At 43.5% G+C, this 27,842-nt stretch overlaps 1 protein-coding gene across 1 annotated transcript in view; it reads left to right on the top strand.

Annotated features, from left to right (window-relative positions):
• Nucleotides 1–27,842, top strand: part of LOC311233348 (uncharacterized protein) — a gene marked incomplete at its 5' end in the record, with an annotated part of 137,136 nt that overhangs the window by 25,495 nt on the left and 83,799 nt on the right. The window contains one exon of the mRNA XM_084320323.1: nucleotides 2,545–2,606. Coding sequence (XP_084176449.1) covers nucleotides 2,545–2,606 — 62 coding nt within the window. The remainder of the gene's footprint in view (nucleotides 1–2,544; nucleotides 2,607–27,842) is intronic.

Here is a 27,842-nt window from a genome sequence, read left to right on the forward strand (position 1 = left end):
GTCAAAGACTCTAGCCACCAAAACAACTGCCTCTTTGCACTGCTGCGGTCAGGCAAGTGCTACCAGAGTCTCATGGCCAGTAGAGAGACTCAAAAGGAGCTTCTATCCCCGGTTATCATGATGCTCAATGAATCTATGCAACACTAACCCATCCATCTACATTCATTGCACGCACAGCCACATGCACACACTCACTTTAAACAAACACTCACCTTTAACATTCACTTTAGACACTTTAAACACTTTTTAACACTACACCATATTTTTTTTAATCAATTTATTACAGAAAGATTTGCACTACATCCCAACCTAATTTAAATTTTTTTTAAAGATTGCATTTTTAAAGTTTGCATTTTGTACGTCATAGCTTGCTTTTTGTACTACTTATAGGTTGTACTTTAATTTGTATATTGTATACTTACTTTGTATAGTGTTTGGACTTTATTCTTTTAACTTTTTTACTGTATGAAGCACATTGTCAGGGGGCTCATACAGAACCAAGCATTTCACTGTAATAATGTACTTCATATGTGACAAATAAAACAAAACTTGAACTTGAACAAAGGTTTGCGGCGAACACAAATCTAACGTTTGAAATAGTTTGTGAACGTTTGCCTTGGTCGTTGAACTTCTACGCACCTCGGAATGGTTGTTAAAGGATAACTCCACTATTTTGGGAAATTAGCTTATTTAACATCTTCCCTGGAGTTAGACAAGAAGATGCATACCTTTTTTGTCTCTGTGCGTGCATTTTAGCTTTGGGAATAGATGCTCCGTTAGCATAGCTTAGCTTCATCACTGGAAGTGAGGCAGGACAGTAGCCTTACAGTGCCTTACAGTGTAATGCAAGGTCTGACATTGACCAAACTTGATATGCATGACCTTGGTGGGCTCTAGGTCAACTCCTGAAAAGGGGGTCAATGTCAGACCTTGCAATCAAAAGTTAGGGGCGCACTGAAATTATGGCAAGGGTTATTAGCCCCCTAACTTTTGATTGCAAAGTCTGACATTGACCCCCTTTTCAGGAGTTGCAATACACTGTAAGGCACTGTAAGGCTACTGTCCTGCCTCACTTCCAGTGATGAAGCTAAGCTATGCTAACGGAGCATCTATTCCCAAAGCTAAAATGCACGCACAGAGACAAAAAAGGTATGCATCTTCTTGTCTAACTCCAGGGAAGATGTTAAATAAGCTAATTTCCCAAAATAGTGGAGTTATCCTTTAACGTTAAACAAATAAAACGTCAAATTCACATTCAAGGTACTCAAACACTCTGATTGTCGTCCATGGTAACACGGCCCTTGGTCTTCCAATACGGTAGGTGGCGCTGTCGCGAAAAAACTATGGTATCCGGGGCAGCAGCCACATGCCACGTTCCCTTGGTTAAAAATAACCGCATTGTTCTTGAACCAGTAGCGTCGGCGACTGTAGCGCGGTTCCTGCAGTGAGTCAGTCTGGTCTGCTGTAGTGGTGTGCCCAACGGATCATTTCAGTGAGTGAGCGATTCGATACACGCTCACAGCAATGAACCGATTCACTGATTCGACTCACGGTTCACGGTTCAGTGGCGCTTCCGGATCCTGTAGCGAGCCAAAAATTACGAAAAAAAACATCGGCCATGTATAACATAATTTGGCCGATGTTATACATACAATTACATACAATTATACATACAATTGTTAAAGGGATGCAGACCAGAGAAAGACTTTCGTCTTGTTTACATCAGGGTCCCTCTGTTTACATCAGTAATCATCGGTAACATTTAGAATTGATTTCAAGGTCCTCCTCCTTATATACAAAGTATAAACATTGTGATCATCTACTATTGAAGGTTCCAAGCCACAGTCTAAAGAAAATCAGGGATGCAGCCTTTGCTAACTATGCACCAAAGTTATGGAACACACTACCTATGGACATTAGGGAAGCTAGATCTAATATTTTCAGAAATAAGCTAAAAACGTACCTCTTCACCATAGCCTTCTAATACACCCCGCTGTTGATTGTACTGTAGCACTATTTTACTCTGGCCATTCTATTGCATAATTTTACTATCTATTCTACTATTCTATTATTGCACTGTATTATTGGTGTGCAAACCAGTCAACTTACAAAAAAGAGCCTGTTGGAGGATTTCAACAAGATAAATGCGACAACATTGCAAAATATTTCACTATAATATTTCAATAATTATTATATAATATAATAATTATTTGATCATGTTCATAGGCTACTGTTGTTTGACAAAAGACACTCATTAGCGCCACTCGACTCCTATACAACCAAATAAGTAGTATGCTATTCATTCAGTTGTCTGTGTCAATGTCTGTCTATTCATTCAGTTTATCATAGAAACGTGTCAGACTCTAGTTGAGCCCCCGATCGACGATATCCGTTGAGTTCATTGTGTGTGTCTGTGTGCGTGCCGGGGGGGGGGGGGGGGGGGGGCGTGAACCGACTCATTGCCAGACGTGAGCGATTCGACTCACGCTCACGGCAATGAATCGGCTCTTATGAACGAGTCGCTCATGACCGACCCATCACTAGTCTGCTGCTCGGCGTGGGACCGACATCTGAGCCCCGTCCTCCTGGTGATGGAGGCTCGTCAGGTAGTGACTGACATGTGTTTTCTAGCTGCATGTAGAGAGTGTTTGAGGGGAGTTCTCCTCTTACTGTGTTGTTAGCAGCGTCCACAGCTGCTGCTTATCGTCCTGGTGGTTGATGTTAGTCTAGTTAGCACAGCCAGCCATTAGCTCTCTCTCGTTTCAACTCACCCTGTTTTGTTGGGGATGCTATTTGTTATATTTCTGGTATATTTCGGTAGTTTTCCTGCTGGAGCTAGTATTTTCTTAGCTGGTACCGCTGCATCTGTGGCTTGTGTTAGCTTAGCTGTGGCTAGTGTTACCTTAACTGGGGCTAGTGTTAGCTTAGCTGAGGCTAGTGTTAGCTTAACTGATTGATTGAAAAGTTTAACAGATTGCAGAATGGGTACAGTACAGCTCAATACATACAATTGTTAAGAGGATGCAGACCTGAGAAAGACTTTCGTCTTGTTTCCATCAGGGTCCCCCATTTTCAATTCATCATGACACACACGACATACAGATAGACCAGTACTGCTACATCTATACATTTATGACATACCAGATTTTCAAATACAGTACTGTTTGTGATACTAAAAAAATCCAGAAAAAGAGTATATACATTTGACATAGAAACTGTGCATTGGGGGAGGTTGGGTAGGTGGGGTGGGGCTGTACATTGGAGGTGGGGGGGGGGGGGGGGGGGGGGTTGGGGGGGGCACTGTACATTGGAATACTGACATACATTTGACATAGAAACTGTACATTGGAGGAGGTTGGGTAGGTGGGGTGGGGTTGGGTACATTGGAATACTGACAAAGCCATGCTTGGTCTTTATTGTACAACTGGATTAGGACATTTGTAGGGGCCAGTTTTGAATTGCAGTCTCCCGTAGGTGTTCTTTGAGTGTTTTTGAAGGTGGGTAGTGATTCACATTAGGGCTGGGCGATATGACTAAAAACGTTATCGCGATAAAATTATAAAATTATTTTCATATAATTCGATATCGATAATTATCGTCGATATAATGTCTGTCAAGTTTAATTAACTTCTTATGCTGCTGCGAATGTCTCGAGTCGAGTTGATGTCGTCATCAGTCCGCGCACGTTAGCAGTTAGCCGACAAGCGGAATATCTCATGACAATGTAATAAATGACACTAAAATACTCTCTTCCGCCACAATATATTGAAACGACGTCCACTGTATACCCCACACTACTATAAACGTGGCCTCAGAATTCACGCCACACACATACTCGGCACGTAAATATATAAAACATCGCCGTGCAAGCTAGTTATCCTAGCCAGCCTGTTGTTTCTAAGCCAATGTCTCGAGTCGAGTTGATGTCGTCATCAGTCCGCGCACGTTAGCAGTTAGCCGACAAGCGGAGTATCTCATGAGACAATGTAATAAATATGACACTAAAATACTCTCTTCCGCCACAATATATTGAAACGACGTCCACTGTATACTAGGGGTGGACGGTATAAACGGTATACGGTATAAACGGTATGAATTTGCTCTACGGTATGGATTTTGACTATACCGTGTAACCGGTAGGGCAGCTCTAAAATAGCAATGACGTCATGTAACCACAGCGCGACTATTTCACTCGCATTTGCCCCTAAAAATAGATAGAATTAGTCATAGATAATAGATATGTGCGAACTGGAAAAAGTTATTTAGGAGGCTTCGCGCAGTGGGCGTGCCAGCCCCTACCGCACGCATGTAAACACGGGTCTAGTAGTCTAGTGGGAGGACGGCGGCGTCTCCCTGAGCTAACGTTAGCTTAGCTACCGTTACAAAATGACCCAGTCAACTATTCACTTTTAGTTTAATACATGATGAGGCATTGTCTAACCGAACGGTATCTAGTCGGCCAGCTACCGATAGCTCCTGACATCAACAAACGCTCCACAAAGTCTAGTAGAGTGTTAGGGTTAGAGACGTGTATGCTACCTGTTAGCTCACGTTAGCGCAAGTTAGTTCACCGTTCAAAACGAAATGTCCCATTGAACTAAATAATTCACTGAGGCGTTGTATTAACGTTATATATCCGGCTAGCAGTAGCTACAGATAGCTCCTGATATCAATGTCTTATAACACTGATTCGATGCGTATTCGAGCTGAGGGCTTGCTGAGCACAGTTAAGTAACGTTATGCCAATAGGGTCCAGGTGCAGCGCCGGAGAATCCTGGCCGTAGCTCTGCTCGAGGCTACTCGAGTATAGGTCCAGGTGCAGCTCCGGAGAATCCTGGCCGTAGCTGGAGGCTACTAGAGTACACACAGACAGTGGAGCTTGTTGCGTGGTGGCGATGTCTCGCAGATAATACAAGTACAAGTCTAATTATATAATATATATATTTTATAATAAAAAAAAATATTATATAAAATAATTTTTTTTTTATCAAAAACGATGATACCGTGATATATACCGTTACCGTCTATGCTTCAAATTATACCAGGGCTGTACGCTAAGCTTTTTCACTAGGGGCACACTTAATATTTTTTAGGGGCACATTTTTAAATAACAATTTTACCATTATTAAAAAAATATGTTCCTCCTGCCTCATTACTGTGGTCCTTTTATTTAACATTTAAGTGCGTTTCTTTTCAGGTTTGTATCTTTTATAATGAACCAACCGAGAAAGTGTGTAAATCACTAATAGAACAAAAACAACAAACTGTGTGTGTGTAGTGCTCCTTGAATGAGATCACCACAACACACACACACCATTGCATTAATCAGGAGGACAAGAAACTCTGCATACATTTGTTTCACAATGAAAAGTGCTTTAGAAATCAAATTAATTATTATTGTAAATAACCCCATGAAAGGTTTATTATTTGTATGGGTAATTACCTGCTTCATATTTGTGATGTTACTGGTTTCAGGGTGTGCCTAAAGTGATCAATGTGTTGGGCCGTTTATAGAGATCTATGCCAATTAATGTTTATGTATATCCGGGACTTTTTTTAGTAAGAATTGAGAGGTATTTGTATATGTGACCTTATTTTGAAAACCGTGTTGCGACGCAACCTTATTTACATTTGCGCTTTTGACAGTGAAATGTTCAGTCCAACTTAGCTCGAAGGAAAGACTAATCAAAAAGGTTTAATTGACCCGTATGAGGCTCTTACGGTAGGACTTTGATTGTTTATAGAAGTGGAATGTAATACTATGCTAAACGAGAAATAAACAGTTTGTGACAGCCAGTAAAGTTGCAAGCCACTTTCATTTCATATACGGGGACACCGTGACAATTATTAGTATTATCTTATTTGCATATTGTCTCATTATTAGATAGATAGGTTGATATTTTATAAATTTAAGTAGACAGTATTTCACGTCCTAATAGTGGGCTACTACTACTCACCTAATGCATGGCTGAACCTGAACCTGAACGTTAGAAGTGTCTTTGTCCCCGTCAATCAATCATCACATCATCACGTCAATCATCATCTTATCATCTCTCCACATCGGACGTGGTTGTCATAAGATGGACTGATATCCACTCCGTTGTTCTTGCAGAGCAAAATTTGTATCTTAAATGTATTGAAATGAGGTGCTTCTTTGGCGATGCAATAGTCCATATTGAAAGGAAGAGAGGCCACATTCAGTTTCGTTTTGCTAGGAATTATGGGATTTGGTGTTGGATGTATATACTACGCAGATAGGGACATGGTCTTTAATCGCACGATAGACTACAAGTACCAAGTATATAGCGTGACCTAGATTCACTCCACACGCAAATCTTTTTTTTCACTCAGGCTATCTGTGATTGCAGTAAGTTCATTCATTGCCGACAGATTCTTTCATAGCACCACGACATTGTGTCGCACTGACAGCTCGCGTGAGTGGCGTCATCACACGCCTTGGATAATTTAGGAGTGAAATGCGAATGCAAGGCTTGAAAGCACTACTTGCAAGCCCGCCCCCAGATAATATTTACTAGTGATGCACGATATATCGGCCGCCGATATAATATCGGCCGATATGGCCGTTTTTTTACACATCGGTATCGGTCCGATATCAAGATAGGGCCGATATTTATATATTTTTTTTTCTTTTTTTTTTTTTTTTTTTTTACATGTTTTGGCCTTAAATAGTTTCAAAATATCAGTCATTTCTGAAAATAAGTTACAAAAGTAAAAAAAATTATGCGTTTTGGAAAATAGCTCTTTATTTGATTATCATAAAAAAGTGTTTTCTATACAGAGATATCGACATCGGTAAATATCGGTATCGGCCAGAACAGCAATATTAATATCGGTTATCGGTAGGCCACAATTTTCACATCGGTGCATCACTAATATTTACCAATCGCAACGGCCAATTAAAGGGGCAATTCGCGATCATATCATCGCAGTGTACAGGCCTGTATACCGTGATATAAATTTTAGACCATACCGTCCACCCCTACTGTATACCCCACACTACTATAAACGTGGCCTCAGAATTCACGCCACACACATACTCGGCACGTAAATATATAAAACATCGCCGTGCAAGCTAATTAGCCTAGCAAGCCTTGTTGTTGAGTGAGTCCTACCTCTGGGTCTCCTTCCGGGTCTCCTTCGCTCTCGGCCATCTCCTTCACTGATTGGTTGTTAGTGCGTGCTCATATCCAAGCTTGGAAAATCGATATATCGAAACTTTGCGACCACGTTTCATGTTTATTTCGAGGAAATAATTTATCGCGATAGTTATCGTTTTATCGCCCAGCCCTAATTCACATTCCTTTACAGCTTTGGGTAGGGCGTTCCACATTGTTGTGGCATAATTGCGAAACGTGTTTAGTCCCTTGTTTGAGCCGAATCTGGGTTTTACATGATTTGTGGAGCTCCCTCTGGTGTTGTGATCGTGGTATTCACTGACCTTTAGGGATGGGAATTGATAGGATTTTATCGATACGATTCCATTATCGATTCTGCTTATCGATTCGATTCTTTATCGATTCCCTTATCGATACCTGATCAATTTATAATTTAAATAAATAAATTGGAAATGCAACAGAACTACATTTAGTCATTTAGCTGACGCTTTTATCCAAAGCGACTTACAAGTTCTGTACGACAAGCCATCAGGAAGGGCACAACTCTATCAGCTGAGCAACAATGTTCATCAAAGTGTTGAGTGCTACAGTGTAGGTTAGTTTATTAGGACAAGTGCATGACAGTACGGTTAGTTAGGGTTAGATATATTTTTTTTTATTCAGATAATGGTTGAAGAAGTGCGTCTTTAGTCGACGGCGAAAGATTGGACGTGATTCGGCTGTCCTAACTGGGGTGGGTAGTTCATTCCACCATTGTGGGGCAAGGACTGAGAATAGGCGACTTCTCTTTGATGACCCTCCCGGAGCTCGGATAGGAGTAGGTCTGAGGCGGCCAGAAGATGCAGAGCGTCGGGGTCTAAGCTGGTTAGAATAACAACATGCAACTTGACATTTCTGATTGTCATTTATTGTTGAGCCCCCATGTCAGAAAAATACAAAAACTGTAAAAAATAAAACATTAACTATAGCCTACACTTAAATAAAATAATGTATTTGAGATTCTCTTAAAATGTATTTATTTTTTTATTCTTAAACTAATTTAATCTATTGAATAACAGGTTGTTATTCCTCTGACTTCTGTCTCACTCACACTCACACTCTCTCTCTCACACACACACACACACACACACACACACACACACACACACACACACACACACACACACACACACAGAGAGAGAGAGAGCTCCCTCCCCGGGCCCCTGTCCTTTATGTATTGGCTTGTGTTGCTACACGGACACATTTGTATGTTGCACCACTGTACTTCCTGGCTTACAGACGTGTAAATAAGCACTCACGTCTCTCATTATATGTGAACTAAAGAGTACAAGGTTTACACAACAGCCCCCACCTGCTGTTTTATTGTATTTGTACCTGTACTATCCGCTGTCAGCTGTTTATCTCTCTTTGTGAGCTTGATTAAATAGCGTTAGCTCACGTTAGCTCACGTTAGCTCCGCGGCTAATTTTAGCTCACCCTGATCTAAATCAATGACTAGGGTTCTAAAGCATTCAAGTAGTTTTCACTGCACATAGAAGTAGCCAAACAGCGGGAGCATTTCGGGAGCATATTACCAAAACCCAGGCAATTTCGATCCCTTAAGGAATCAAATAGAGTCTGCCATGGCTACATGCTAACGTAACGTGATTGCGCAACTGTAGGCAGCGATAAGGGAATCGAAAGTCACAGGAGCCACACGGTTCCAGGCATCGGCCAATTAGGTTTTCGATTCCCATCCCTACTGACCTTTGGGAAGTATTTTGACATGTACATGGGTACCTTGGTCGTGTAGTGTATCTTGTAGGGCTGCACGATTATGGGAAATAATCGAATTGCGATTATTCTGACAGATATTGCGATTTGCGATGCGATTAAATTATTATTTTTTAAACAGCAGCCCAACAGAGGTTTAATGTAAAATGTGGCTTGCATTAAATGATACTTGCATGAAATGTCTCTTGGGTTGCTTTAAAGTTAAGCTTCCGTTTAATATTCATCTTGTAATAGATTTAAAACATGTGATGGGAGCATTACTAACCTGAATACCGGCAGATGTTTTTTTTCACACAACAATCTAGAAAAGCTCAATTGGAAACTGTTTGGAAAAGGGCAGGGACTTTCAAAAATACTTGACAGGTGATTGGATGATCTGTCTATCATGATACCATCAAACTATTAACTGCTCTAATTATAATGCAAGGATGAGAGTTTAAAAGATATTAATTGCAACAACATATTATTTGTGTTTTTTTTAAGCAGCTGCCATTTTGTTTCTCTTAGACACGACTCTCAAATCAGTCACACTTGAAGTGTCAAACAAATTGAACAATTAGAATATGAAAATAAAATAAGACCTTTCTATAAACAAGGTTATTCACTTGTGGCTCAGGAGCAGCAACTAAATATTGCACATGCAATCAAGTTCTGTGCCGTTAGAGGCACTGCACTATCTCGCGTACGTGCACGCGTACTGAATAAATTCCACAAATGTACCTCTAATACCAGTATTAGTCTGACCACACCCCTCATCAGCTTACCTTCATAAGCAGGTGTGTGGTCACCTGCTCTCCTCCTTCTCGCTTTCACCACAAGGAATAAGTGCCTCGGTAGATCCCCACACTTGACACCATGATGGAAGAAATTGGATTAGGAACAGCTTTGGGAAACAAGGATACGTTGACATCATATCTTTATTTTCTCTCTCACTATTTTTCGAGAAAATACGGCGATATTGTCTTCGTACTGGAGTGTCTAGAAGATGATGATCATTCTAAAAACCCTCCACCGGTTTTTCGTATTGGGAGCACGCCGCTGCATGCTTCTCAACTGCAGTTCCTTGCTGTGTTTGTTGGGGTGAAACCTGTCAGGCCACAGCTGAACTGTCGGACATGCCGCTGTTGTGAGAAGCGGTGCGTTCCAGGTTGGGTGAGTAGTGTTTGCTGGCAGGCTCCACTTGTCTGTTAGTGCTATGGGGGCTATTTGACAATGTTTATGGAAACCGGCCCCAGGCTAGGGTCCTTTGTTCAGCCACCTAGGCGACAGGAGACCTTGGTCTGAAGACCATTATAGTTTTAACTAGTGGGCCGCGACCATTGACACTGGTGATCCCTGTGTGTTTTGGACGAGTGGATTCTCTCTGTCACCGTGTTAAGGCCCCATCTTTCATATCCAAATGAGAGTATTCCTTCACGAGGGGATATGTGCATGAATGTGCGGTAGCGGCAGATTCATGTTCAAAGTCAGCTACACAGGCCAGTTGGTATTGTGCTGATTCCGTCGGGTGTGGTAAAATCACCGTTGTGAAGCGGTGTTGACATCTTGTTTTCTCTTTTCTCTTAAAAAGTGAGGAGAGGTTCAGAACGGCGGCCTGTCTGGGTGAGTGTTATGTCATTGTTTACATGTTCATAGCTTGCGGTTAGCCAGTCAGCTGTTAACTGCTGCGTTAGCCTGCTGGATCGCTGCATGGCCTGCTTAGGTTGTGCCTACTATTAGCCAGTCAGCTGTTAGCTGCGGGGCTAGCATGTCGTGGTCGCTAGGTAACGTTAGCTTGCTGCTATAGGCCATGGCCTGGCGCGGGGTAGCTTAGCTTCTCGCGCGCCGCCGTGAGCTCGCTTCTGATCGCGTGCGTCGTTAAGCTCGGCGTCTCGCGAGCAGAAGCAGTAGCACCCGAACGGTTGGAGCGGCCGTTAGCTTGATGCTATTCTGTTGAACGTGCTTTGATTTTAACATGTTTTACACTCTTGACCACGACGTCATCCTTGACAGGGGATGTTTCGTCGACCCTGCCCTGAGCCAGGACGGCAAGGTTGCATCAACAGGGGACTGTAGTGCGGGTTGGGGCGGTGACGCTGCCCAGTTCGGACAACACAGGAGCGGCTGTGTTCCTACGGTGTCTGTGACTGCACTTCGCTGATCTGCGTTCCGGGTAGGAACGGGGTTGACCAGACCTCATAACACGTCTTCTGGTTTTACTTTGCTAAATGTATTGTGAATAACGGTGTTTTTCCCAAAACGTGTCTTGCTACAATGCATTTAGGATACTGTTGTGGAAAGGTTGTTTGACACAGCAGGAGACGATATTTCCAATTGTAACAAATAGGTAATTTATTTAAGAAAAGAAGTTCGTTAACAGCAAGAGCTATGGGTCAAAGATGATCGCCACAGCTTGAACAAAAACACTCTGTCCTGGAACCCTTTGCCTGTCCCTAAATCCCCTCTCAGTCCTGCCCCCATGACAGATATGATGACGTGTCACATCATGTCAGATCTGACATGACGTACATTAAGATGATACGTAGATTTAACATTGGAGAGAGAGAGAACATGAGGAGAGATAAGCAAGATATGATATCCACACACGATATGATGTAAAACATTAAGAACATGAAGAGAGAGTGAGATATGTGTGTTTGTGTGTGTGTGTGTGTATGTGTGTGTGTGTCTGTGTGTGTGTGCGTCTGTGTACAGACGTGTGTGTATTGTATGTGTGTATTGTGACACAGGGAATGTGTGTGTGTGTCGGTGTGTATGTCTGTGCGACTGTGTGTGTCTGTGTGTGTGTGCTGTGTCTGTGTGTGTGCTGTGTATGTGTGTAAGAGAGAAAAGACACAAGATTAGAACACACGATATGATGTACTGAAATGTCCATCTGCTATCTTGAGACTGTTTTAAGAACATCAGCCAGACTGTCGCCCTAGTGTCTTTGAGCCCTGCTAGTTGACCTATATTAAACTAGTCAAGACTAACCCCTTTCCTACCTCCACCCTCGTATACACATTTTCCCCAACAATACGTTGCGGGTTATGTGTGAGCTGTTTTTGTCACTGGCAGTTAGCTTCTCCGTGCAAATCGGGATGTAATGATCTGGTTGTTGTGTGAGAAATATCATGGTGTTTATATGTACCGTGTACTCACAACTAAGGTAACTAACCTATGAAGCTATGCTTGGTGACAAGTGAGTAAAAGAATGTTCTTTCTCAGACTGTGATGACAATGAACAGTGTGTTCACATATTAACAGGTTTTCCTGTTTTAACTGGCCGTATTGAGGGTAAAATAGGAGGATTGTGTTTTTCCCCCCCGGTTCCCTGGGGACTTTTTCATCCTCCTATCAGACATGTTTGTGCACTATTTGTGTCTTTTGTGTGGTAGGGATGCGATGTAACTCTTAGCTTGATTGCTGAGGTTGTGCTAAATCTGCTGGAGAGACTTATTTTCCTAAAAAAAGAAAATGGTTTGGTTGCTGTCATGTGTGCTTAGCAAGGCCTGTGGCCGATACTAATCGAGAATGATGTATTCTCTCATTGTGAAAAAAACGGCGTTCCTCTGTTGAGTGTTTTTGCCATTTTTTGTAGGTGATGATGGGTTGTGTGTGTCATGTGACCTACAACTGGGTTGGACTGGCCACAGAAGCACATGTGTATGTTGGACCGGGGTTCTTAGAGCCCTCTCTATTCTGTGTTTTTCCTTAGTAAAAATCAGATAGCAGGTTAGCTCATGCGCTGTGTGGAGCTGTAAAACGCTTCATAGAGTTGACTATGACTGTGTCATATTCTCTTTTTGTCATTACATCGTATCATGGGTGTGGGGTCGTAAAGGGGTGAACTGGTAACCTTTCCTCTCCCCATTGTTTCTGTCGGTCAGGGGTACACCCCCTGTCCTTCAAGGTTCCCGTCACGTGGCGGTTCGGCACGTTACGGGGGGGGGGGGGGGGGGGGGAGGGAGTTCCTGGTCCCACGGCCTGGTATATTGGGCGTGTGCACCGCAGGAATTCCCCCGCCATAGAGTACGTCACCGTGCGCGTCTCTGTTGGTAGGACTTCCGTGTGCTGTTCAGGTCCATGTGATGGATCTGTTTTCAGGGGGGGTGGTCAGGGCTCCTCCTCACCAAGCGCCTATTCAGGCCTTCTGTGAGTTCGGACTCCTTCTTCCATGTGAGGAAGCCTCCATCAGAGTACAGAGCCTTCCTCCTCAGATTGTCAAAGTGAGTGGACCCTCTAGAAGGGTCCTTTTCTATTGTGTGTGTATTCGATTCAATTCGTTTATTGAGTGTGTATGGGTTCAGTGCCTCTTCCCCGGAGAGCCCTAAAACCAGTTTTTTACATGGCTCAAGGTGCAATATATTCTTTTCAATCTGTACAGCTCGCGTGGGAAGTCTCTCTGGGGATCCCCGTCTCCTTCCTATGGGAGGGTGGTGGGATGTAAAAATGTGAACATTTTTTACCCCGGCTGTGTAGACTGGGATACATACTGTTGATGCTTCCTTCTTTTCTATTCCAGAAGTGTTGGAGTTAGGGAGTGTCACACCCCTCTTGTCGTTCCCCTGGGCGCCTTGGGGATTCAATGACAGGTCTAAATAGCCTGTTCATTGATGGGGGTGTGTCCCGACGCACGTATAGTGCTAGCTTGCTGTAAACAGGCGATTGACTGGCACGCCTTGGTTGCTTGTGGTTGAAACAGCGTTTTTATAAAGCAACTGAGATGGGGGTTTTTCCTCTTCCGACGACCACATCCCATGACCTGGGTGGGTTGTCGACGGATTCTCGTTCATGTCTGGGGGATGATGACGGAATGGATCTGAACATATGTGGAGGGGTCTCACGCCCTTGGGGTGGGCCACCAGGCACGGTTCGCCCGAACGTCTGGGTGGCGCCTTCTTTTCATGTTAAGATCGACACGCATATCTGCCCTTCTCCTGGAGTAGGCATGTCGGCGTGGTTAGGGCACGGGACTGGTTCTGGTCACGCTGGTCCAGGTCAGTTGAACCCGTTGTCCGCCGGGGATGCAGATCTGCTGTTCTGGTACCCTGAGGGACTTGGGCTTTTTTCAGGGGGAAAAATGCCAGGTCGGTCTGGGTGTCACAGGGTTAAGCGCTATGGAGACCCTGGTTGGGTATGTTTTTACTCAGCACTGTCGTAATGGCTTACAGCCATGCCATTCTGTACACGCTCGATCTCGTCGGATCTCGGCCGCTACACAGGTTGGTCCTGGTTAGTACTTGGTTGGGAGACCGCCTGGGAATACCAAGTACGGTGTGCTTAGGGGCTGGTTCTCTATTATTTTTCGCTCCTCTCTCACGCATGGCGAAGAGGGGCCTGTGGGGGTGGTTTTTTGACCTCCTCTGGTGACCCTGTGCTTCCCGTACCGCCAGGCCCGGTCCGAAGTGATGTTTGCGACCCGTAGGCCTGGGTTAACCCTTTTTTGAAAACTGAAACACTTGTACTGCGGTATAGCTGGTGTATACCCGCAGGTGTGTTTTGGAGTTTTTTCTTGAGGGGTTATAGGAACAACCACCGCATTGGGTAACACCGAGGTGGTTGATTCCCTGGTGTGTTGGAGCAGTGTCAACTCCCGGGTTCACCGGTTGAGGGTGCCCCTGCACGTTCATGACGTCTGCCAATCGTGTCAGCCTTCTCTGCCTCGACCCCTCTGGGTGGGGGTTTTTAAATGGAGGCTTGGTCATGCAACAACGCCAGCATACGCCCCTTCCGCCGGGGCAGCTGTGTTCAGCTGTCCCCTCTGGCGCCTGTCTCGTCCGCAGTCTCCAGGCTAGGGTTAACAGCCTGTTGCCTGGTTTTTCCCCGGTGCGCTGCCTGCTTCCGTTGGTTAACCTTTTTTGTGTGCTTACGGCCATGCTGACTGCCTGTTCTGCAGGGTCAGTGTGCCAGGCGGTGTACTATTGGGGGGACGGGGCCCGCTCGGCTTACGGCCATACCGACCTGAACACGCCCGATCTCGGTAGCTAAGCAGGTTCTGGCCTGGTTAGTACTTGGTTGGGATACCGCCTGGGATTACCAGGTGCAGTAACTGGGGGGCCTTTGTCCGAATACGCTGGCGATGTGGGGGGCGGGGCACTACGTGCCCACCTGGTGGGGTCTTGATGCTGGCATCATGGACTTCTCCGGGCCCCCATTCCAGGGAGTCCAGTCCTTTTGGTGGGTCTGGGTCTTCCTTCGCGCTCCGCTGCTACGGCCTTGCCACGGGGTTGGGTTTGCCCTTGACCCCGTGATTCTGGGGGCGGTAACGAGGTTGTTCCTCCGTTCGTTCCCGGGTGGCATGCGGGTTGTGCGTGTGTGTAGTCGTGGGGTCAAGCCACGGTCTGCTCACCCTGTGCGTTGAGTTGCTTGAGTGCCTCTTCGCACGGTCGGGTCCGTCGCCTTCCCGTGAAGCCCCTAATAGGGGGGATACCCTCCATTAGGGGGTGTCGGGGGGGCTCGGCCCTCCCTGTTCTGATGGTTTTGGGGGGCTGTCAGCGGGGTGTATTTGTCAGCCAGCGGCTCCGCTTGGCCTCCCATTGTGCAGTGTGATGCCAAGCAGAGCCTCTAACGGCACAGAACGCTAGGTTATGACTATAACCAAGTTCTGTTAGTTAGAGGTGACGCTTGGCATCAGACGGCCGCTGCAGCCCTTGACCTCACCTTGTGGTGAAAGCTTGGGAAGGAGGAGAGCAGGTGACCACACACCTGCTTATGAAGGTAAGCTGATGAGGGGTGTGGTCAGACTAATACTGGTATTAGAGGTACATTTGTGGAATTTATTCAGTACGCGTGCACGTACGCGAGATAGTGCAGTGTGATGCCAAGCGTCACCTCTAACTAACAGAACTTGGTTATAGTCATAACCTAGCGTTAAAGGAACACGCTAGGAAATTAGCTCACTGTCTTCTCCAGAGAGAGATAAGAAGATAGATACCAGTTTCCTCTGTGCGTTCAGTAGAAAGCGGTCTGGCTGCACCTTAGCCTAGCTTAGCACAATGAATGGAAGCGGACAGTGCTGGTTAGCCTAGGCATTGTCCAACTAACAGCTCTCCCCCGAAGGCTAACCTGTACTGTCCGCTTACATTCATTGTGCTAAGCTAGGCTAAGGTGCAGCCAGACCGCTTTCTACTGAACGCACAGAGGAAACTGGTATCTATCTTCTTATCTCTCTCTGGAGAAGACGGTGAGCTAATTTCCCAAAATGTTCCTTTAAGTAAAAGGGACAATAAAAAAAGAGAAACTTTCTGTAAATCTCTTGAAATAGATAAAGTGCTGCAGAACAAATAAAATAGTTTTGGTCTTTACAGATTGTCAAGAGAACCAGCATGTCAACCTTTGCTGGTTTCAGACATGCGCGCTGACACGTGACCACGTTGCCTCCAGCATTGAACACTCTTTCCGATGGGGAACTCGTGGCTGGTATACACAGGAATTTGCGAGCCAGCTTGCTCAGCATCGGAAAGCTAACATGGTGTACCCTCCACCAGGCCAGGGGGTCTTCCTCTGCATCGATGGTGGGAGTCATTAGGTAGGTGTTCACCTCCGCTTCTATGGCACCCTCCAACTGCACAGCGGATGAAGCGTTGGTCGGGGGCACAGCAGCAGCGGTGCTCTTAAAGAAGCTGCCCAATGACCGCTTTGCCTTCTTCGCAGTGGATGGCTCTGCCTCTGCTGCACTTTGAAGCACGGCCTCTGTGGTGCTAGAAGCCTGAGCCCTCTTCTCCTGCAAAACACAGAGATGAGCATAGAGATGAGAGGTGTTAAGTTTGGCAACAATGTAATTCTGAGCAATTGGGCATTTTATGTAAACATTAAAACAATTGCCAATGAATTAAATCTAAATACAATATCATTGCACGTGGCATCTTGTGTTGACTAAACTGCACATAAAAACAAGTTACCTTTCGTGCCACCTGTTCCATTTCGATCTTCACTCTTGCTTTGGTGTCTGGGACCTTCTCTGCACTGATGTAGGCTGTCTTGAATCTTGGATCAATGAACGAAGCGATGTCCAGAAGCTCCTGTGAAACATTAGATAATGGTTTTACTAAGAGAATCAACACTGTATGCCTCCAAGCTTATCAATTCCTTTCATCAATGAATGCAGGCATGTTTTTCTAATTGCAACAATGATCTCTCGGAGACAAAACAGTTGAAATCTTATCAATTCCTATCCCTACCTGTGTGACTCGGTCTCTGTTTTTATCCTCCATGTAGCCAAGGACCGTTGACTTTATCTCCTTGGTAAGGGTTGTGTCCTCGTCATCTTCAGCCAGAGTTGATGTTTTCAGGAGATGCAGGACTGGCTTCAGGTATGACACGCTTACATACGCTTCACCAGAGAGGGCATCTGTGAACTCCTGGAGAGGACGCAGGGCGTTGTTGATTGATTCAAGGACATCTATGTCCTGCCAACTGGGGACCAGGTGACGCGTCTTCCTGTCTTCAGAGAGAACCTGAGACAAGGCCTGTCTCTGCTCCAACACCCTCTCGATCATCTTCTGCCTCGAGCCCCATGTTGTTGGACACTCTGTGATCAAAGAGTGCTCCGGCAGATGCAGCTCTCGCCGAGTCAGTGCTGCCTTCTTCTTCCAACTGTGAGAGAAATGGCAAACCAGAGACTTAGAGTCCTGTTGCCCGATCTATACGCCCTGCCACTGTCTTCTCTTTCAGAGCAATTTTCAGAGAAAATTATTTAAATTATTATTTTTCATATTGAAAATCATTAGCCTCATAGCATAATTGCAGGGACGAAACTAGAGAGCGCCACCCGCCATTTGCGCTCAGTTTTTACGTTTGGCCCCTCCCACTGAGACGTCTGAGCGCCGTGTGGCGGGGAATCAAATAGTCATGTGAAAACCGAAAATCATGATCCAATTCTTTAGCGGAGTTCTCACTCGCTGTCTCAGCACAGACATGAAGCGCGCACCGCGCACTGCTGCTGCTGCTGCTGCTGCTGCTGCTACCCCCTCCCCACCTGTTTCTGTATGCCTGCATGTAAACGGAGGCTATTGCCTCCGAGTCACCGTGACGTTAGTTAGCACTGCTGCTGCTGCTCCTACCCCTGTATGCCTGCATGTAAACAGAGGCTATTGCCTCCGAGTCACCGTGACGTTAGTCTAGTCAGTGTGGGACCTTCGTGAGATAACGTTAGCTACCGTTACAAAATGACCCAGTCAACTATTCACTTAGTTTAATACATGAGGCATTGTGTAACGTTATCCAGCCGGCTAGCTACTGATAGCTCCAGACATCAACAAATCCTCCAGCAATAGGCCAGTGCATAATACCTCCGTTGGCTAGGTAACTAGTCACTACGAAATGTCGCAGTAAACGAAATAGTTCACTGAGGCGTTGTCCCAACGCCATCCAGCAGTAGCTACAGATAGCTCCTGGCATCAATGTCCTACAACAACAACATGCGTATTCGAGTCCCTGGTTTACATCGCATGAGTGAGGGCTGCTGAATAGGGTCCAGCTGTAGCTCAGGAGAATCCTTTTGCATGCTGAATGTAGCGTTTAGGGTCCAGCTGCACCCCCGGAGAATCCTTGCTGGAGCTGGAGGCCACTCGAGTATACACACAGACAGTGGAGCTGTTTGCAGACAGCGAGGTGGCGATCACAAGTATGATTATATAATATATATATTTTATTAAAAAAAAAGTTGGCAGGTAAGAAATATGCTTGGCGGGTAGATTCTTCCCATCTACCCGCCACTGGCCGGTGAGTCAAAGTTTATTTGGCTCCCTGATAATTGCCTAAGTCATATTTTGGCCAAATTGTGATATCTGTCTAACACTGCTAACACCCTGTCTTATTGCTAGGGATGCCCCGATCGATCGGCCACCGATCGTTATCGGCCGATAATCAGTATAAATATCCGATCGGGGAATTCCGATAATTAGTCATATTCGCCGATCGCGGAAACTGATCAAGTGGATATCTCACTCGCTTGTCTCAGACGCACAGGACCTGCAAACTGCTCCTCCTCCCTAGCCCCGCCCGTACCCGTGTAGAGTTTGTAAACACAGAGGAGGCGGACCTCCTCTGCTGAGTCTAGATAGTGCATTCGACCTGAGCTAACGTTAGCTACCTAGCTATCGTTACTGTTTAAACAAAATTACCCAGTCAACTATTCACTTTTAGTAGGCATTGTCTAACGGTATTTAGCCGGCTAGCTACTGATAGCTCCGGATATCAACAAATGCCCCAGGAAGTCTAGTAGCCCATGTTGATATCTCCGTTAGCTTGCGTTAGCTGACGTTAGTTCACGGTTCAAAACTAAATGTCCGATTGAACTAAATAGTTGTCTTAACGTCATCTAGCCGGCTAGCAGTAGCTACAGATAGCTCCTGATATCAATGTCTTATAACATTGATTGAATGCGTATTCGAGCTGAGGGCTTGCTGAATGTGAAATGACCAAAGCATAACGTTACCAAGGCAATAGGGTCCCGCTGCAGCGCCGGAGAATCCTTTTTGGAGCTAGGGCTACTAGAGTACACACAGACAGTGTAGCTGTTTGCAGATAGCGAGCATTTTGACTTGTTGCGTGGTGGCGATGTCTCGCAGATAATACAAGTACAAGTCTAATTATATAATATATATATTTTATAAAAAAAAAAAAAAAAAAAACTTTTTATATAAAATAATTTTTAATTTCTTTTTAATCAAAAACGATCGGTATCGGATCGGTATTGGCCGATATGGCTCACGACGATCGGTGATCGGTATCGGTGGCAAAAAACGTGATCGGGGCATCCCTACTTATTGCCTATGTCCTCAGCCTATCAGAATGCTTATTGCAGTCCAAAATCACTATCTGCCTTAGTCATCTCTTTGACTACATACAGTATTTATCTAAACAAATCTCTTTACACCTAAAATAAGACAACTTGTTTTTAGTAATTTTTCACTTGTTTCAAGCTCATTTTCAAATTAATATTTGCTTTTTATTTGAAGTGTAAAGAGATTTGTTTTGACTAGAAATAAGAGAAGTGGCATTAGACACCAGGCAACAGATTGAAGAGGAAACGGCTGTTAAAGCCTGTTAAGGCGAGACACTGTAGGTGAATAGGCAAATATACTTTTTTTGTTGATTTTGAGATTTTGTTATATTTTGCTTCCTAAACATGTCTTCTATGAAACTAGTGACAATAAAACGTCAATAACACACATTTAGTTGTTTATTTTACTTCATTTTGCCTTATTGCATCCATAAATGTGCACATATTTAATGGGGAAGTGCCTCATTTGCATATATAAACATAAAATTCTGAAAACTTGCAATATATTTTTTCTTAGTTTATATGTACATAACAAACTGGGAAAGTTTCATAGTGATATCTATTCAAATATTTTTTGCCTATTAGGGGGTACTACACTGTACTACACTGTTTGTAGCCTGTGTGTAGTTCTGTTCAGTTCAATAACATCATTATTATTATTATTATTATTCAGTTATCAGGCATGTGTTTAGGTTGTCTATTACTAATGGTTTGATTAGGTATTGTGTTTGTAAATATCTGTTTAAAAAAAAAAAGTGTGGCATTTTACAATACAGAACTTTGAAGGCGTTTTCCCAAAAATGAGTTCTAAGAGTTTTTCCTCATACTCTGAGCCAGAAATCTCCACTTCAGTAGCACTCGCATACACCAAACCTTCCAGTTCTATTCATATCTATGTTCTGAAGGTATTTACAGAAGGGTTTGTTGATATCGCATTCATACCCTGATTTATATCACATTTTATTCAAAAAAACATGGCGAAATATGGAATTTTACCATTAAAAATTGACTGAATGGAGAATTTTCTGATTTATGGAGTGATAAAAAGAGATATCCAAAATCCCCTCTGTAATAACCTTTGGCTCTAATATGTCAACAAAATGAAACTATAATTTTGAAAATGGCTTCATCCAATGTTCAGATTTCTGTCCTGGAATTATATGCAAATTTGTGCATATTTAAGTAGATAATGCCTCATTTGCATATTTAAACATACAATTTCAGAAAACTTGTAATACAAAAAAGTCTTGTCTTAATATAAGTAATCAACTGGGGAAGTTTCATTGTGATATCTATTAGTTAAATTTTTTACCCTATTCACCTGTAGTGTCTCCCCTTAATCATAACCGCTTTATAACAAACACACCCTGAACATAACAGCTTCATAACAAATGTACCCTAAGTAAACATACAGACTTTATAACAAACACCATAATCATAACCGCTGTATCAAACACACACATCCTAAAGATAACAGCTGTATCGAACACACACAAAAAAAAACTTGGTTAGACAAGTAAGTAACACAACTTGGGTTATGTTTAGGAAAGTAAAACAACGTTGGTAATGTTATGTTTGTATTTATAAATGTATGTAAGAGAAATAATGTCTGACTAAGTCATGGCATTCTGCCTAAGTCACTTTTATTTGTTATGCAATCGCTGTTGTGCCTTTTTGCAAACGGGCTGACCTTCGAAGCTTTTTTTGGCAATCGAAGCTTCGGGGCCGAGCTTCGATTTTAATTCGAAGCTTCGATTTTTTTTTTTTTTTTTTTTTTTTATATATATCTTATGTTGTGGGACTTGTACAGCACTTTCGTAAACGTTGTTGTTTTTAAATGTGCTCTATAAATAAAGTGGGTTGGATTAATTAATTAAGTAGCCCCTTTCGTGACTGACGCATCCAACAAGGTTTCACTCGGCTGTGTGATTTAATTCAAGGTGGATCGCTGTTGTCGTTTGAACAACTTCAGATTTCATGGGAACTACCAATCCCCCAAATCAAGAATGTTTAAGATGAATGAAGTAGACTAAACTATGCACAGAATTATGTCAGTCTACAAGGTCCGGATTCTACATGGTCCGGCAATGTAGACCTTGTAGACTCCACTACAGACCAATTATCAGTGAATGTTCATGCATTTTTAAGAAGGGCAACTTCCACAAAAAAACAAAGAACTCACCAAAACATCTCAGTAGCACCTTATCTAAATGTTATATTTCATATATGGAGATTCATATTTATTTATGTATTGCATGCATTTCTACATTTTATTTCCTATTTTGTTTATTCATCCCAGTATCTTTCTTTCTTATGTGTGGAATTCTACAAGGTGTGTGCGCGCACACACACACACACACACACACCTACACACACACCTACACACACACACACACACACACACACACTTACATTTAGTCATTTAGCTGACGCTTTTATCCAAAGCGACTTACAAGTTCTGTACGACAAGACAGCAAGAAGGGTACAACTCTATCAGCTGAGTAACAATGTTCATCAACGTGTTGCGTGTTACAGTGTAGGTTAGTTTATTAGGACAAGTGCATGACAGTAAGGTTAGTCACGGTTAGATTTTTTTTTTTTTTTTTTATCATTTCAGATAATGGTTGAAGAAGTGAGTCTTTAGTCGACGGCGAAAGATTGGACGGGATTCGGCTGTCCTAACTGGGATGGGTAGTTCACACACACACACACACACACACCTACACACACACACAAATCGAAGTAAAAAAAAAAAAAATGAATTTTTTTGAAAAGGATTTTTTTTTTTTTTTTTTTTTTTTTTAACAGATTTTTTTTTAATGTTCGAAGCTTGTGCCATCGAATCGAACGTTCGAAGCTTCGAAGCATTTAAGACAGCCCTAATGTTCACACATCTGGTTGAACTTACTGTTACAATATCAATAAAAAAGACATGTGCTTCCAGCAAATGTTAAAATATGACTTAGGCTATTATGCTATGAGTATGAGCCTCTATGAGGCTAGCTAAATGTAATAACAATAAAATTATGAAACTGAGAGGTGGGTAGAGAGAGAATTGGGAGGAGGGAGAGAGGGAAAGAAGAGAGGAAGGGTGACTTCCCATTCACGTACCTATTGCAAGATGCAGCCTGTGTCCAAAGCACTGAAGCCTTATCCAATGATTCAGTGCCGCCGCTTTGATAACATTCGATCCATTATCAGTGGTGATGCACGTCTGATAATCTTCATCCAGACCCCAGCTGGACAAGGACTCTCTTAGTCCATGGGCAATATTCTCTCCCGTGTGGTCATCAGGAAAGTAGGCCGTTTGCAGGCAGTTACTCTTCAACTCAAATTGGTTATTTATGAAGTGCATGGTCAGACTGAGATACAGCTCGGTCGTCCTGCTCGACCACAGGTCGGTTGTTGTAGCATAGTATTCGATAGTTTTCAGCTCCGTCGCAATTTTTTCCTGACATTCAGCATACAGATCTGGGATGGCCACCTGACCAAAGTACGTGCAGGAGTAGGGATGGGAATTGATAGGATTTTATCGATACGATTCCATTATCGATTCTGCTTATCGATTCGATTCTTTATCGATTCTCTTATCGATACCTGATCAATTTATAATTTAAATAAATAAATTGGAAATGCAACAGAACTAAGCTGGTTAGAATAACAACATGCAACTTGACATTTCTGATTGTCATTTATTGTTGAGCCCCCATGTCAGGGGCGACAGTGGCTCGGGAGGTAGAGCAGTCGTCTGGCAATCCGGAGGTTCCCGGTTCGATTCCCGCTCCTCCCGGGCAGCGTGTCGATGTGTCCTTGAGCAAGACACTTAACCCCTAACTGCTCCCGATGAGCAGGTTGGCACCTTGCATGGTTGCCTGCGCCGTCGTTGTGTGAGTGATTGGGTAAAATGTAAGGAACAAATTGTAAAGCGCTTTGGATAAAAGCGCTATATAAAAAAGCAGCCATTTACCATGTCAGAAAAATACAAAAACTGTAAAAAATAAAACATTAACTATAGCCTACACTTAAATAAAATAATGTATTTGAGATTCTCTTAAAATGTATTTATTTTTTTATTCTTAAACTAATTTAATCTATTGAATAACAGTCGTTATTCCTCTGACTTCTGTCTCACACACACACACACACACACACACACACACACACACACACACACACACACACAGACACACAGAGCTCCCTCCCCGGGCCCCTGTCCTGTAGGTATTGGCTTGTGTTGCTACACGGACACATTTGTATGTTGCACCATGGTACTTCCTGTCTGACGGACTTAGTAAATAAACAATCCGGCTCTTATTATATGTGAACTAAAGAGTACAATGTTTACAGAACAGTCCCCACCCGCTGTTTTATTGTATTTGTACCTGTACTATCCGCTGTCAGCTGTTTATCTCTCTTTGTGAGCTTGATTAAATAGCGTTAGCTCACGTTAGCTAGCGATAGCTCCGCGGCTAATTTTAGCTCACCCTAAACTAAATCAATGAAAGCATTCAAGTAGTTTTCACTGCACATAGAAGTAGCCAAACAGCGGGAGCATTTCGGGAGCATATGACCAAAAGCCAGGCAATTTCGAGCCCTTAAGGAATCAAATAGAGTCTGCCATGGCTACATGCTAACGCGCGCAACTGTAGGAAAAACCTGGCAGCGTTAAGGGAATCGAAAGTCACAGGAGCCACACGGTTCCAGGCATCGGCCAATTAGGAACCGGTTCCCAACGGGAACCGGTTTTCGATTCCCATCCCTATGCAGGAGGGAATCGAATATCGTTTATCCAGCGTATGGATTAGTTTTTTAAACCCCACGTTGCTCACAGTGTTAATAGACACCATGTCCTTAGCGAGGTAGTGCGTTATGGCATTAGTTATCTCACTGTGCCTCCGTGAGCCCTTTTCATACGGAGTAACAGCCGCAAACGACTCATCAACATTTGTTTGCTTAACGTTAGACTGGGCTGCTTGAGGACGTTCATTTACCTTGTTTCTGGTCGCGCACTCGACGTATAAGTGCCTGTGGTGCGTTTTCAAGTGCTGATACAGGTTTGTGGTGTTTCCTCGCGAGGTAGCAACCGTTCCACGACAAACTGCACAATACCTTCTTTTGTTCCACATCTGTCGTCTTGAAGCCAAAATACTTCCATACAACAGAAGTGCTACTTTTCTTCGGAACGAGAATGTCCAACGTTTCTTCTGGCTCCGTTGAAGCCATTAATCCCACATGAAAATCGCCGCTAGCCAGCTACTGTAAATGAACGTCTTCACGCATGGGTGTGTCACATGCTGCTGTTGTTGTTGGGCGTATACTAGTTACCTTGGGCTAATTCCGATTGGTGAGCAATGACTGGTACACGTAGAGCACAGCACTTCTGATTGGTGAGCATGACTGACAGTCAAGCAAAAAAAAAATAAAAATATGTTGCATCAGACTCGCCATGCGTCTAATCGCAGGCTTCTCGGTTTGATAATTGCATCATGTCAAATCGCGATTTCGATAAAAAAAACGATTAATCGTGCAGCCCTAGTATCTTGTAGATTAAAAAAAAAAAAAATTAAATTATATAAATTATACCTTTTTTTTTATACAGCTACTGTTTTATATATACTGTTTTTTAGTAATAACTAGAAAGTAATGGTATTTATTCAACAGGTGATTGATTATGATACTAATACAAATCTATACACTGATACTAATACAAATCTATACACTGAGTATGGGGCTGCAGCACTGCAGATATACCCTACTCCAACGATCCACACGGACATTACACGGTGTTGCACTCGTTACCAAGTGGCTCTGCAGATATACCCTACTCAAGTCTACAAGGCTCCGTTGGAGAGGATCTGTTGTGATTTTTGCACAATAAATATTCAACATTCTCTTTTGAGACTCCGCCTCAGACTCTTATCATTTGGCACTAAAAGCTAAACATTGTCACCGATATGGCTGTCCGCAACATGTCATTAATTGTGTACATGAGGTGGTTCAGTGACGACGCTAACGTGAGCTAGGTTAGCTAGCATGGAGCTACCGGCAGATGGAAAGACTGTAACTTTACTGGTGAAAATGTGATTTACGTTGGAATACTCCTTTGCCAACTTGCTGTACTTTGCTTGCAGGTCTGCAGCCATTATTGCTGGATTATGAATAGTCCCAACTTTAGCCAAGGTAACGTTAAGCTAAAACTAGCTCTTCAGCTAATGCTAACACCAGCAAGCGAACCCATCAGAGCTCCCCGTCACACTGCTCTGTTGGGACGATGGCATTTAAGAAAGTATCTGCTGTTAAAATGACAAACGGCATTGACACTTTAATTCACGGTCGGTTAAACACACGTTTGTTTTATAATGCTCACAGCAGACCGCAGTGTTGTTGATAAATTACGTGGGGCCGGGGGGATTTAAGTTCCGCAAAAAAAGGTTCCGCACCGTTGCAATCGTACGGTGCACAGCCCGTACTGTACCGGAGGACCACATTGACGCGGTACAGTACGTATCCGCGTACCGTTACACCCCTACTTCTTTGTATGTCTTCGCCTAAATTGATTTTCAATCATAGTAATAATCACATCGTGTCTCTACTCTTTAAAATATTTATTAGCATAAAACATTAATTACTGTCTCTACTCTTCACAATATTAGCATAAAACATTAACATGAAAGAGGGATCTATTCTCGACTGGGTTGGGCTGAACTGGGCAGTGAAAGAAAAAACCGAAGTGTATACTGTCTGTCTTATGTCGTATGCAGTGGTGCGTTATTGAAATCAACTGGGATTGCACGCACCTAATGGAGCCTCGTGCACGTGCGCTCCCGGCGCGCTCCCGCGAATGCGCATTAAGGTCCCCTCGCTTGAGCACAGACTACAGACGGTGCCTAATTGCCTCTACGAATGGAATGTAACACGTCATTCACAACAAGTTAGGTGTGAATGTATCTGAGAACGTATTTAACACACCTGACGACCGGCGCTATATTGATATGCAAATAGCGAGTACTTATCTGGGCTTGCACGTAGTGCACCCCCGTCCCATGAAGAACGCATGCCTGGTCGTATGTCATATGTTATGATTAATTGAAAATGTGGGACCCTGATGTAAACAAGACGAAAGTCTTTCTCTGGTCTGCATCCCCTTAACAATTGTGTGTATTGAGCCGTACTGTATTGTACCCATTCTGCAATCTGTTAATAAAGTTTTCAATCAAGTTAACTTTGCACCTCTGTTGTCAAGCCGCGTCAATGTTGTGATGCATCTGGGTAGCGTTTTTTTTCTTTTTCGTAGCCGCATTTTGCGGAGACTCTCTCTGATTGGCCACTTCATGTGACATGTGCGCCCAATCGTGTGACGCCTGTTTCTACACCGGTTAATAGGGGTGCACCGATGTATCGGTCGGGTATCGGTATCGGCCGATAAGCTCGAATGTGTAGTAGCCGATAAATTCAGTCGCGTCCTGCCAATGGCGCCTCCCCCACACACACACAAGCTACTGCATCAAAGTCACTACTAAATATTCAACATTCTCTTTTGAGACTCCGCTTCAGACTCTTATCATTTGGCACTAAAAGCTAAACATTGTCACCGATATGGCTGTCCGCAACATATCATTAATTGTGTACGCGAGGTGGTCGCTCAGTGACAACGCTAACATGAGCTAGGTTAGCTAGCATGAGCTACCGGGAGATAGAAGACTAACGTTACTGGTGAAAATGTGATTTACGTTGGAATACTCCTTTGCCAACTTGCTGTACTTTGCTTGCAGGTCTGCAGCCATTATTGCTGGATTATGAATAGCCCCAACTTTAGCCAAGGTAACGTTATGGCTAAACCTTTAACTCTAGCTTTCGGTTAGCTGTTCAATGCTATTAATAACACAACCAAGCGAACCCATCACAGCTCCGCGTCAACACCCCTCTCTCGGGAAGATGGCATTTAAGAAAGTATCTGCTGTTAAAATGACACAAACATTCGTTTTGTGGCATTAACGTTATATAGTTAGTGTTACACGTTCAATAACATCAGCATATTATTTACCCGCTGATAGCAAGCAAGCAAGGCATTACTCCGTTCATAGCTCAGTTCCATTCCGTTGCTCATTCCGTACCCAACTACCCATTCTGCAATCTGTTAATAAAGTTTTCAACCAGACAAATGT

Source organism: Notolepis coatsorum, assembly GCF_963971535.1.
Source record: "Notolepis coatsorum genome assembly, chromosome: 8".
NCBI lineage: Eukaryota > Metazoa > Chordata > Actinopteri > Aulopiformes > Paralepididae > Notolepis > Notolepis coatsorum.